The sequence below is a fragment of the Embiotoca jacksoni genome, unplaced genomic scaffold (assembly GCF_022577435.1).
Source record: "Embiotoca jacksoni isolate LCO1_2020_lvr unplaced genomic scaffold, fEmbJac1.0.p SCAF_20, whole genome shotgun sequence".
Taxonomy (NCBI): Eukaryota; Metazoa; Chordata; class Actinopteri; family Embiotocidae; genus Embiotoca; species Embiotoca jacksoni.
In genome coordinates this window covers 8052319-8064994 of record NW_027185341.1, presented here as the reverse complement: position 1 = coordinate 8064994, position 12676 = coordinate 8052319, and the positions used below count along the sequence as shown (strand labels likewise).

The window sequence follows — 12676 nt, the reverse complement described above, 5'->3', positions numbered from 1 at the left end:
GACGCATTGACACGGAGCTTTAAAGCAAAACGTCATTCCAAGGCCGACGCATTTCATAAATTTGAGAAGCATCGAAGGAACAAGTGACATTTCTTGTTGTTCCAATATGGTTTGACAATTGGAAAATGTTGACTTTCTTCCCAAGAATTCGATGAGAGGATGAACGCCACTTATTTGTAAGATTTAGCCTAGTTTAAAAAAAAAACATTAAAAAAAAATCTGAATCGGGGAAATAGCTCGTAGCAGCTTTTCAGTTCACGTACAAATTTGACAAATGAGATTACGTGTTCATTAAAACTATTTAGAAGCACTGGTGGCCACTTTTTTTCCTTCTTATTTTGTCATTTCCTCAAGACCCAGACAGACTGTCCGTTCGCCTGCGCTGTGCTTTCCATGCTAATTTAAGCTGAATGGCGTGCTGGCTGGCTGTAGTTTCACCTTTACCACTCAGACGTTGAGAGTGGTATTTATTCTGTCTCGTCTCTATCTAATAGCAAAGGAATTATCAGAAAATATCAAACCAGAATGCTCCTTTATTTGTTGATACAATCATTTGTCTGCTTCTTCAGTTTCCTGCTTTCACCTGAAGACATTTGGTTTTGTTCATCTGTCGTGTTATTACATGTTGTAAGGATTACAAGGTGTAAACAGTAATTTCATTGTAGATTGTTTGAATGTAATCAGAACCAATCCGCTTCCAGCTGTCTGAAGGCGGCTAATTGGTTAATATTTAGAAGAGCTGTGACGAGTACGCTTGTTTAATGTGTTACCATCGTCGTCCCTTTTTGTATTTTTGGAGAAACTTTTCCAGTAAACTGTTAAAATGAAGAACAAGGACTCCAGAGGTTTGTAGTTGCAACACACTGATTATATGCTGGTCCCTCGATTACCAGGATAAAGACACTTCCTGTGCACGGCAGAATTTGATGCTGTCAAATGTGTTTAGAATAGGAAATCAAAAACTTTTCCAAAAACTTTTTTTTTTTTATATTGACATTCATATGAGACGAGGACTTGAAGACAAATCCGAAGTCTGTACTGACTGTGTCTTGCAGAGCTCGATTGGAATTGTCTGTTTTTCCTCTGAGGGTGTGTGTGTGTGTGTTTGTTTAGCAGAGACTGGAGGACAGCCCATCTCCCAGTTACACTCAGAGAGAGAGAAAGAGAGAGAGAGAGAGAGAGAGGGGGACAGAGAGGGCGAGAGAGAAAGCCTTGTTACACTCCTCCTCAGGGATTTGCTTCTCCCCAGGGGGGCTGAGGGACCGGACCTGCTGCCCACACGGCTGAATGAGAGACACGGGGAAGAAAAGAGTGAATGAAAGGACAGAATAAAGGAGAGGGGAGTACGAAGCGGGGCTCGTTTGACGGGTTTAGTTTCCGCTGGCATCGAGCATGCCTCACTGGCAGGTTCTGGCCGTCGGCGCTACCTGCGTACTGATCTGCTTCCAGACGGGCTCGGCTCGGCGGCTCAGCGGCGCGGCGGGCGCTTCTTCGTGCTGCAGCTTTAGGCCAGAGTCAGTCCCCGCTCCAGCCTGCGCCGCTCACTCAGACATGGGGCCGGTCTGCTGCAAGCCGGACAGGCAGAAGAAACAACATCTCCAAGGTAACGGGAAACAGATGCTGGAGATTTTTTTTACAAGTGTAGTAGACTGACAGAGGTGGAGCGCCCGAGCAGCTCCGAGACTGCCGGAGCCGCAGATTTACAGCATGTGTAGAACAAACTCTTATTTATGGCTTTTTTTTTTTTTTTTTTTTTTTTTTGCATCGACTTAGAGCTCCGACTCTTTGTCTTTTTCCGCCTCCTTACACTTTTGAAAAAGAAATGTTCTCTCAAATGATATGTGGCTCAGCAAACCACGGATAGTTCGACTTTATGTGCAAATCGTAGCTGCGAACCGAGTTTTATCAGTAACCCATCAAAGTTTGGTCGGCCGATTCCTACAGAAAAATCAAGCATTTCATCCGCTAATTGTGTCAAACATGTTCCGATATATCCAGTTTAAAAAGGGACATTTTAACATGAATACTTCAGTGTCTTCTTCCTTCTTTTGCCTTCAGCCTTAAGAGTTTTATATCCTCACAATCAAACTGATTTCTCTTGGTAGTTACTTGTGTAAGAAGGTTAATAACAGCTGTGTTCTGTCACTTTATGACACTTTTGTAAGTGGCGTTAAAAGAACGACGCACCTTGCATTCATTCCTGAAGATACACGTTCGAGAACAAATCCAGTGATCAGGATGAACTGACTGAACTGGGAATCCTGGTCTGTGGTGCCTTCACACAGCACAACGTCACACTTGCATGACAGAGCGGTCACTCGGCAGCAGTGCGGCTGTTCTTCACCGAGTTCAGTAACGTGTGTCACACGTACAGTAGGAATATTGTACAGCAGCAGTGCAGCAGGTTCGATGTCAAATGTGGCTGCCAGGTCATGCGTGTCTTTAGATGTAGCGAAGCATGTTTGTTTCCGTCCTTTCTCTTTTTTATTTTTGGTTTATTTTGAATTGTTTATGATGGGTAACTTTCATGACTTCCTACTCTTCCCTTCCTCTTTTATTGTTTCAAGCTTTGAGTACAATACTTCTATTACCTGCAAGACAAATTCCATCTTCCCAATGCTCCAATACATGTGGTTGAATGTCATGCTACTGACTCAAAACGTAGCTGATTCACAGCACAGAGGTTGTATTAAAGTTCACCTCCAGTCAATTCACAGAAAGCAATCATCAGTCACATATTAATAAAGGACTCGGGGCTGAAGGGCGAGGAACTGCAACATAGCGTAACCTCTACGACGGTTCACTAGGCCGGCGGTGCATGAACGTACCGGCTACAGTTCGATCAACTTTAAAAAGGTACAGTTCAACATTTTGGGAAATATTCGCTTCCTTGCCCAGAATTATAGAAGATCAAGACCGCCCTCATGAATATAAAGCAAGAGGCAGGAGACGACTCGCTGAACTTAACATCAAGACTGGAAGTAAAAGCAAAGAGCACCGAGCACATCGAAAGCTCAGTAATTAACATATTGTGTCTTGTTTAATTGTAACCACTTGTGGTTTTATGGCCGGTTATGTGCTGGACAGAGTGAAGCTAACCTGGTCTCAGCTGTAGCTGCTTATTTACAAGAAAATAGTATCAACTAAAACCTTATTATTGTCGTTTTTTCTTCCTACAAACATAGCAGACTACATTTTCTGACATGGTCAGTAGTAGCTTGTGGTAGCCAATAAATATCCTGCTCTACTTCCTGACTGGCTTCTTGATATCCGGCCCTCGACACTTTAGCCCGACGCAATGAGCTGTCCAGTTACGTTAAAGTTTGCTCGTTTACTGTATATGTTGTGCGTTCTTAGCTGGCTTGCTAACATTAGCCACACGTAAACCTAAATTAAGGGAAAACATTTTTTTGTTTTGTTCAGAGCAACGTCCGCGTCGTCCACGAGGCTAATTATTAATAAATGCCATCTTAACAACGAAAGAGTATTGAGTAAGATAATCTGTTTATCAATGATTAATATGTAATGAGTAATTATTTAAATCTTTTAAGTAACTTGCTCGCTGCGGGTCATGAGTGTAAGAGCAATATCCTAACTATGTAATTTGAGAATGCCAACATTCAACAACAATTGTTGTTGTTTTTTTTGCTTGACCCCAGCCTTGTAAGTGTGAATGTCTATCACTGAGTGAGTGATAAAGTTACACCGTTGGTCGGCTGAATGCCAACACTTCCTGTATCCCTTTCAAGTTAAAAGCCCTCATTTCAAATTAAAAGCCATCTAGTGTTTCATAAACTGTCCATTCCTGTACGCGGTTTTTGACCGAGTCTTGTTGTAGAAATAACAAGATAGACACGTTTTTGTGTCAAAAATCAGCAAATTAGCAGCAGGAAAAAGTAAAGGCGCCTCCGAACTACTTTATGTGGAGAGGTGCATTACCTGATCTGACTGCAGGTATCTCAACACATTTTAGCGGTTTCATAAATTGAAACGGGAACATCGGGGAGGATATGGTTCTTCTTCCTCACTTTAAAAAAAAACTACCACCTCCTCCTCCTCCTGCTCCTCCTCCTCTCTTCCTTTTCCACTCCTTATCTTCCATTCAACAGTGTCTGAGCCGTCTGACATTTAAGAACCGCAGCAGTATTCCTTCGGCGTATATCATCAGTGAACGCAGACACTCCTAACGCACACGCTGTAAAACATTCAACCTCCTCGCAGGCTCAAATGTCAGCCTGCGTCTGACGGCCGTGTGGAGCGACTACAATCAAATTCATCACGGACTCGGAGAAAAACTCTTTAAATGCGTGTCTCGGTGAAGCCTGCAGACAGCGTTATCTTAATTGGCTCCAAAAGGGATCTTTGTACTTCTTGTCAATGCAGGCTTAGATGTTCCAGTGGTTGATATCTGCTGGCTATGTTGGGATTGATTTAAGTAGCTCTCTGCGTGTGCGTGTGCGTGTGTGTATGTGTGTGTGTGTGTGCGTGTGTGTGTGCGTGTGTCTCTTATCACAACATGATTCACTGAAGAGGAAGTATTGGAAATATCAAGACTCCTTAATAACCAAGTCTCCTCTCCATATTTTTAATCACCCTTTTAAATTGGCCTTTTTGTTTTTCCTGCTGGCAAACTGATGAACTCATTTGATGGATTCTATTGGAAATATTCACACACGCTCATCTGTTCTGTATGGGGTCAATAATCAGGGGAAAATATTAAATAATAGTAAATCCTCCGTGTGGTATTCAGGGACGGTGGAGCACATGTGAGGACAGGCCGAAGTGTGTTGTTCATCAGGAAAGTGTGAGTTTAAAAAGCTGGGTGATAATGGCACTTGGCTTTATAGCACCACTGTTTATATTTGGTTTCCCTTCTCACAGCTAAATGACTGTGACAACAACACCATCCAACACTAATGGCTCGGCCCGACTGGAAACACACGACATATTCTCCAATTTATTTCAAATGTGAAGCCAAAGAAATCGATCGGTGTATAAAGGGTGATGGGGTCACGATAATAAGATATATATGCTACATATTGTGTAAGTTTATGAAGCAGGTGATCGCGTTCACACACATTTTACTCCACCATTCTCGTCTTTACCCAACATCACTGACTGTGCATCATAATTCTAGTGTCTCCGACATGGTTGGTTTGTTTATGGTTTGTTTGCATGCAGCTGTGAGATTTTCTCATGTTTATGAGGTCAGAAATTGTAGAAAATAAGACTCATTCTGCCTCAGCATTCAGTGAAAGTTGCTCCGGATCACAGTTTCAGTGCCGGTGCTTAACAGGACAGCAGTGCCATCTAGAGGTGACAAAACCCAGTTGCTACAGTTTTCCGTTTTTAAGAAAAAAACAATATGTAGTAGTAGGTGAAAAACAGTTCATCAACTGATGCCATCATCCATCTCGGTTTTCTAGAAAGACTCACAAAAATTCATTCGAACCTTCAAGTAAGGTTAAAAAAAATTTAAAAAAAAACCTGTGTCCTGTTGTCTCTGCTGTACTCACCCACTCTCTCCTTCCCTCCCAGGTGGGACAGGAGACAAGGACCGGGCCCCCATCAGCCATGAGTCCTTCCTGCTCATGGCGAATTCCCAGACCGACATGGACGACTGGGTCAAGGCCATCCGGCGGGTCATCTGGGCACCGTTCGGAGGAGGTAAAGTCAAACCTTTGACCTGAAACGTGAGAAACACGGACACTTTAAAAAACACGAGACGGATTAAGAGCGTCTCACCGACAGCAGCTCGCGGTTCTCAAGATATTTCATTGAAATCTCTTTCCAATAACAGTGGAAAACATACCTTCCTAAGCTGGGAGGTCTTCATTTCCTCTCGGCCCGGCGGGCTCCCGACGATATTTGCAACAAGATCTTGCCACTGAAATAGGAAAAGACACATCGCTGGTCTGTGTGTATTCTACTGTACAAGTTACAAACTTTAGCCGAGTCATGCAGAGTACCACCTCCTCCCTCCTTCTGTGTCTCATTCGCTCAGCCTGCCGTTAGTTCTCACCCCCGTGTCTCTATTCCCGGTATCGAACAACTTCACCTGACTGGGGAAATGTGATCAGAGTTTGAAGTCCAATCTATTCCAGTAGACTGTCAGTGGAAACGTGAGAAGCAGACGGCAGGTTGCTTCTGCCGGCTTGATTTTATAAAACCTTTTAATATTAAATGTTCTACTTCTACAGGCTCTATTTTCTGTCTGTGCAGCAGCGACCGTGTGGGTCATTAATTCCCACCCTGTCTGCTCTGGATGTCTAACTAGTGTACTTGACAGGAGGCCAGAAATACAAGCAGGCCTGTCTGGCTGTAAACTCACACATCGAGAGCAGCTGAACAGCGAGGTGTGGGGTTACAAAGGACTGCTATATTAATAGGGTATAAATGCAGAATAACACAGCAGTGATATAGAGTATTACATCATTAGTCCTATTTTAATCTCTGATTTTAATAAGACAGGTTTGAGCTCTGCTGGTGACTTCCAGAGCTGCCACGAATCATTTTCTATTATCAGTTTGTTTGACAGCATGCTTTTATCCATCCTATATTTACGCCCATTTTAGTTTGAGATTAAATAATCTCAGTACACCAGAGTATCTATTTTATATTATATATTATTGACATTGTTTTCCACCAATTGTTATTTGTAATTCCAGCATTTTTCCCTTCAGCTGTGATTTAATGGCACCTGACGAGTGAATCAGCACAACAAGTGTTTGTCTTGATGAACACACTTACTGAAACTACCATTATTTAAATTACAGTAGCAGATTTCTTTTCCAAGATTTCTTGGAAATCCCTTGTTAAATTTAGAGCTAAATTTGGATGGAAAATTGATACAAAATAGAAATTAGCATCAAATTCTAATAATAAGATGTTCAGTATCCTACCTGATAATGTGTCAAATTACCCGTTATTCAAAGTTGCGGCAACAGATTTTAAATCTACATCGCTTATTCCATATTTTTATGTACAAAATACTTGTTTTCGTTTTTACACACAACAAGCACACGTGTGTCGTTGCTAACTAACTGGGTACGGAAAAGTTGCAATTAGTGAAAAAGGTTAAATGGCTGAAAAAATGTCTGTCCATCAGTGTTTGACAATTTTTAAAGTTCAAATGTGTTAAAAAAAAAAAAAAACAACAACAACAAAAACAGATTAATGACTTGAATTGAAACTTGCTTTACACTCTTATTTCTTGCGCTAAATCTTTCAGATTGGATGTCTATTTTTTTTTACCATACTTGCTCTAATTAGCTTTAATAATTAGAAAGCACAGACTCTTCTCTGTATGTTTATGTTTGTGTTTGTCTTGAAGTCGGACAGGTATGCACACACACACACACACCCCCCTCTCTCTTTTCAGGCGGTTTGGTTCCTTCCACCTGGAGCAGCTGTGAAGTCGTTGTCAGCTGAATCCTTCTGAACTTTTAGCTTTAACCACAATGAGATGTGACCAACCACTCAGATCAGGCCATAGATTTTAATACATTTTTAAAGTACTAAGAGTTTTTGAATTTCCCCTATTAAAGTGGCTTTAGTATCAGTGGTTACCCCCACCAGAAACAAAAGTTTTATCTTTTTGCTATTATCACGCAAATAAAAAAAATAAAATAAAATTTAAAAAAACGGACTCCTCCGAGGATCTGATTTACGTTGCAGGTACATTTTCAGATAAATGTCAACTTTTTAATGAAGATACCGGTGATTGGAGGAGGCTGCCGGTTCCCTCACCACCCGGCTCGCTGGTATTTCCAGCCTCCCTCTCGGGTTCTCAGACCGGAGGTGTCCGTCTGCCGATTCCCGGTCCAGAATAGATCTGTCGCCAGCTCACAGCCTGTTCGTTAACAGCAGCAGCACCGCGGTCACGAGCAGGCTGACCTCCGCCGGCTGCTCTTTGCCCCAAACTCGACGTGTTGTCGCTCCCGTCTCTGCCGCGCAGGAGCGCGTCAGCTCCGGGGTCCGACGCCTGAAACCGGAACGGAAGAACTCGGTGAAATGTGTTTTGGGGGGGATGATGCATGAGAAACGCTCCCTGCTGCCGTGCAGCTCCTGCTCCGTGAAATATTACGATTACCGCGAACTGTCGGCCAGCTGGGACTGCTGCAGCCAATCAACAGGTGACCAGGAAGCAATCGGCCAATACGTTTAACCAATAAGAAGCCGTGTAGAGCTCTTCCGTCATTTTCCAATATGTTTAAATTGACTTCTCTACCATGTGGCGGTTCTTTGGTGTGTCAATTACTTCTCCTTAAATCAAAATGGACATTTTTGCAGGAAAGTTTTTGTTTGATCATTCATTCATTCAATGTCTATCGATCTATCGGTCTGTCTATCTTTTATTCCATTTTATTTTACCACAAGGAAGGAATAATAATCTGCACAAAGACGATATCTAGCCAACATAGATTTGATCAGTTATGGTTATGTTGTTATTTAATTAAAGTCCTTAACGTGAAAAACTGAGCACCAATATAATAATATGATAATCAGTGGCTCTTGTTCCGGTTGCTTTAAAGTGGCACAATATTGGTACAATACTAATTTGACTTTGAGACACACTGTCAGATTCAAGATGTTCACAGATTCAAAAACAATGTTTTTTTTATATTTTTTTTTTCATAGCTTTTGAATATCTACTCTTTCTCTAAAATACATAAAACTCTCCTCCACCCCAGTGCTTCCAATGAATGAACCATCAAATCAAATTGTCCGTTTCCTCTCCAGGGATATTTGGCCAGCGTCTAGAGGACACGGTGCAGTACGAGAAGAAGTTTGGCCCCCGCCTGGCACCACTGCTGGTGGAGCAGTGTGTGGACTTCATCAGAGAGAGGGGTCTGGACGAGGAGGGTCTCTTTCGGATGCCGGGGCAGGCCAACCTGGTGAAGGAGCTGCAGGAGGCCTTCGACTGTGGGGACAAGCCTCTGTTTGACAGGTGGGGTGACGGGATTTATGCGAGAGAGTGAGTTTCTGACTCTTGCAGACCTGATTGAATTCATTCTTGTTTTGATGGATTCACTTGCAGTAACACAGAGGTCCACACGGTGGCATCCTTGTTGAAGTTGTACCTGCGAGAGCTGCCTGAACCAGTCATCCCCTTCTCCAAATACGAAGACTTTCTGACCTGTGCACAGGTTTTGGCCAAAGATGAGGAGGAGGTTTGTGCAGTTCACCTTTGCTGTGTGTGTGTGTGTGTGTGTGTGTGTGTGTGTGTGTGTGTGTGTGTGTGTGTGTGTGTGTGTGTGTGTGTGTGTGGTAAATGCTATTATGTGTAGAGTAAGCACTTTAATTTGTCTTTTCTCAGGGGGTCCAGGAGCTTGGAAACCAAGTTAGCACTCTACCTCTACCTAACTACAATCTCCTCAAGTACATATGCAAGTAAGTCCGTTGTCATTTGTTACCACATGATAACATGTGATATCTGAAAAACATACACACAGATAAGAATAGGGGCACTAACATATTCACACATGTAGAATATAGTGGTTTTTTTGTTTTGTTTATGACCATCAGTTCTATCTTTTTACTTTGTGATCTCTCCTTAGATTCCTTGATGAGGTCCAGTCTCACTGTTATGAGAACAAGATGAGTGTCCAGAACCTCGCAACCGTATTCGGACCAAATATCCTTCGACCCAAGATGGAGGACCCGGTTACGATCATGGAAGGTATGGACAACCGTGTGTTCAAATGCAACACCGCAGTGTTACTTCACAACGCATTACTCCCGGCAGTATTACCACCATCAACTCTTACGGGGAGGGTGGGGGGGGGGGCAATCAAGAAGTTCAGAGATCGCTCCTGTTGTGCGCAAACAGAGCGCAGCACCATGACGGGCACAGAGAAGGGGGAAGTTATAAAAGCCAGGGAGTGTCCCAAGTTACCTCGCATGATCAACAGCTGGGATTTTGGTGAGCAGTGATCTGTGCACTCTCGGGATTTGAACATGGACCTGAAACTTGAGCAGAGAGTTCACGTCGAGTTCGTGTCAAAGTTTTGGGGAGACAGAAAGAAGTCACAGGGAGCCAAATCTCAGAACAGTAAGCGAGAAACTTGTGCATTTCCGACGCGTCGTGAGCGGCCGCGGCGTCACGTCGGAGGACCCGAAGGACATCGTGCCACGGTTCAGGTCATTTTCGACCGAATGTTTTCCCTCAGACACCTCAGATCGTCACAGAAGAAGTGTTGACGGTCTCACCCTGTGGGAGGAATTCACGGTGCACCGTCCTGCAAATGTCAAAAGAAAAACCCGCCTGGTTCCACTCCCGACCTGACGCACCTTCTTCGGTTTAGGACGGTGAAGTTTCACCCCTTTTCAAACGTGAATGCCACTCAAAACTATTCGCCCGGCTTCTTCCTTCTTCGCTGTTGATTTTCTGAAGCATTTCAAGGGTCTCTGTTGCCAATTTCCAGAGTTTGACACAAAATTTGAAGTGCGCCTTCGGGTCGTGTTCGTAGTGAAATCGCAAATGCGTACCGACCAATGCTTTCACAAAACGTGTGTAACAAAGTAACTTGAAATGCGAAGGCTTCCCCCTGCTCTGTGCACGTAATGGTGTTGCCTTGTGTTGGCAGGCAACAGGAGCAGTCTCTGAACTTTTAGATTCCTTCGTATATACTAAACATGTTGCATGTGCATGAATATACTGAATATATTACTGCCTTACCTTGATAATATCCGGTCTGATTATATACCATATTGTCTAGGAACTTCTCTGGTCCAGCACCTGATGACGATCCTCATTAGGGAACACAACCGCTTGTACTCAGGGAGGGACCAGGAGGGACCCACTCCACCCCAAACGGAGATCCCCACCCAGGGGCAACAGCTCCAACATCGCAGCCTGGGAGCCTGGATCTCTGAAGAGGACCTGCAGAGCAGCCCTATCTCCAACCCGGACCAAGACCTGCACAGCAGTGCCTCGTCCCTGGATGCCAAACTGTGCGCAGCCGTCACTCCCACCCAGACCCCGAACCCAAACCCAGGACCAAAACTGGGGTCTTCTTCAGGGAAGGGAGAGACGGTGGTCAGCCCGAGTAAACAAGCCAAGACCATGCCTTCCTGGAAGTACACGTTCAAAAGCTCCTCAGCGCCTCGTTCCCAGCCGCAGGCGAAGCAGAGCGGCGGCGGCGGCTCTGTGGCAGATACAACCAGTGTGTCCTCCGGAGGTGGAGGAGGGGGAGGTGGGAGTGGAGGTAACTGGCTCATGAACGGTTTGTCCTCCTTGAGGGGACACCGACGCACGTCTTCAGGCGAGCGCTCCGCCCGTGATCGCGACTCAACCGGCTCCTCCCAGCGGCTGTCCACCTACGACAACGTCACCTCGTCCTCCAGCATGGGGAGCGTCCCCAGTGTGTCCAGCACGCCGTGGTCCACTTCGTCCTGTGAAATCTCCGTCCCCGACTCCGGGAACGAGCCTTCGGCGCACCAGAATTGTGGAGGTGGGGTCGAGGGTGGAGAAAAGGCGGAGTGGATGGAAAGCCCGAGGGAGGGTGACAGAGGAAGGGACGGAGGGACGACGACCGACCCGAGCTCGGAGCAGGACAGCTGCGAGGCCATGGAGCTGTGCAGTAGCAGTGCGGCCTGCAGCGAGAACGGGAACGTGGCCGTGGCGGCCGGGGTGCCGTCCATTATCATGACTGAAGACGGAGATGGGACAAACCTGACGCTGGGCAGTCTGGTGGAGGGACTGAAGGACGAGTTGAGAAAACAGAAGACCACGTATGAGGCCAGGATCCAAAAGTAAGTACATGAGGTAGTGGTGGGCATCACCAGAGGCTCCGCGATACGATGTTGTTCCGATACTTGAGTCAAGTTACCACAGTATTGTGATTTTAAACATTTGGCACGATGCCAAGTATTGCGATAACAAATTGCAGTTTTAAACGGCTTCTATGTCGTCTACATTTAGCTCCTAGAAAAGCTAAACTCTAAAAAAAAAAAATACCCAACTTGTTTGAACAGGCTTCGAACCAGAACTTTCAGTTTTCAGTTCCGGGAAGTACGTTGGAGACGCGTCCTTTTAAGGGTCCGTTCAGCCAGAAAGTAAACGATCATTTGGATGACTCTCTTTGTCCGTACTCTGCTGTTTCCCCTCAGAGTGGAAGAGTCCAGCGCCGCTCTGTGTGCTCAGATGGAGCGTTTGGAACAAGAGATGGAGCAGGAGAGGAAGAAGCAACGCATGCTGGAGATCAAACTCCGGAACTCGGAGCGGGCACGGGAGGACGCGGAGAACCGCAACCGGCTGCTGGAGAAGGAGATGGAGGATTTCTTTTCCACGCTGGGGGATCTCGCCCTCGGGGCGAGGACTAGCGACATATGATGCAGCACGGCCTCTCGTCGGTCCGCGGCCAACACTGCGGCTGTTGTCCGGGGGGGGGGGGGGGGGGCGTTGTCTTTTCAAGGGCTCTCGTCCTCTTCGGTGGGTCAGGACGTTCCTTCAAAAGAAGACTAAAACAAGAAAATAAAGGAACCGTTTGTGTAAATTCAAAGAAACCTCGAAGGACGCTGAAACGCGGAGACGGTAGATGTCAAACCGGGATCGACCGTGCAGGTCTTCGTCGCGATCGTCCCCGCCGACCGGCGAGCGGTTTGGACTTCCTCGCGCGCGCTTGAAACCGAACGTCAAGAAGAAGAAGGCTCTCCGCGCCAAGAGTCCGGG

The 12676-nt window shown here is 45.3% G+C and overlaps 1 protein-coding gene across 2 annotated transcripts in view; it reads left to right on the top strand.

Moving 5' to 3' along the window:
* The window catches only part of arhgap22b (Rho GTPase activating protein 22b), a 30716-nt gene extending 18326 nt beyond the window's left edge, over nucleotides 1–12390 (top strand). Inside the window, exons 1-8 of one of the 2 annotated variants that reach the window (XM_069156121.1) lie at nucleotides 1178–1603; nucleotides 5539–5667; nucleotides 8743–8950; nucleotides 9041–9173; nucleotides 9320–9393; nucleotides 9561–9682; nucleotides 10722–11757; nucleotides 12115–12390. In XM_069156121.1, the coding sequence (XP_069012222.1) occupies nucleotides 1393–1603; nucleotides 5539–5667; nucleotides 8743–8950; nucleotides 9041–9173; nucleotides 9320–9393; nucleotides 9561–9682; nucleotides 10722–11757; nucleotides 12115–12337 (2136 nt within the window). In that variant the 5' untranslated portion in view covers nucleotides 1178–1392 and the 3' untranslated portion in view covers nucleotides 12338–12390. Of the gene's footprint in view, nucleotides 1–1177; nucleotides 1604–5538; nucleotides 5668–8742; nucleotides 8951–9040; nucleotides 9174–9319; nucleotides 9394–9560; nucleotides 9683–10721; nucleotides 11758–12114 lie in introns of those variants that run through there. The other variant, XM_069156120.1, reaches the window with a different exon arrangement.
* The last annotated feature ends 286 nt before the right edge of the window (nucleotides 12391–12676 follow it).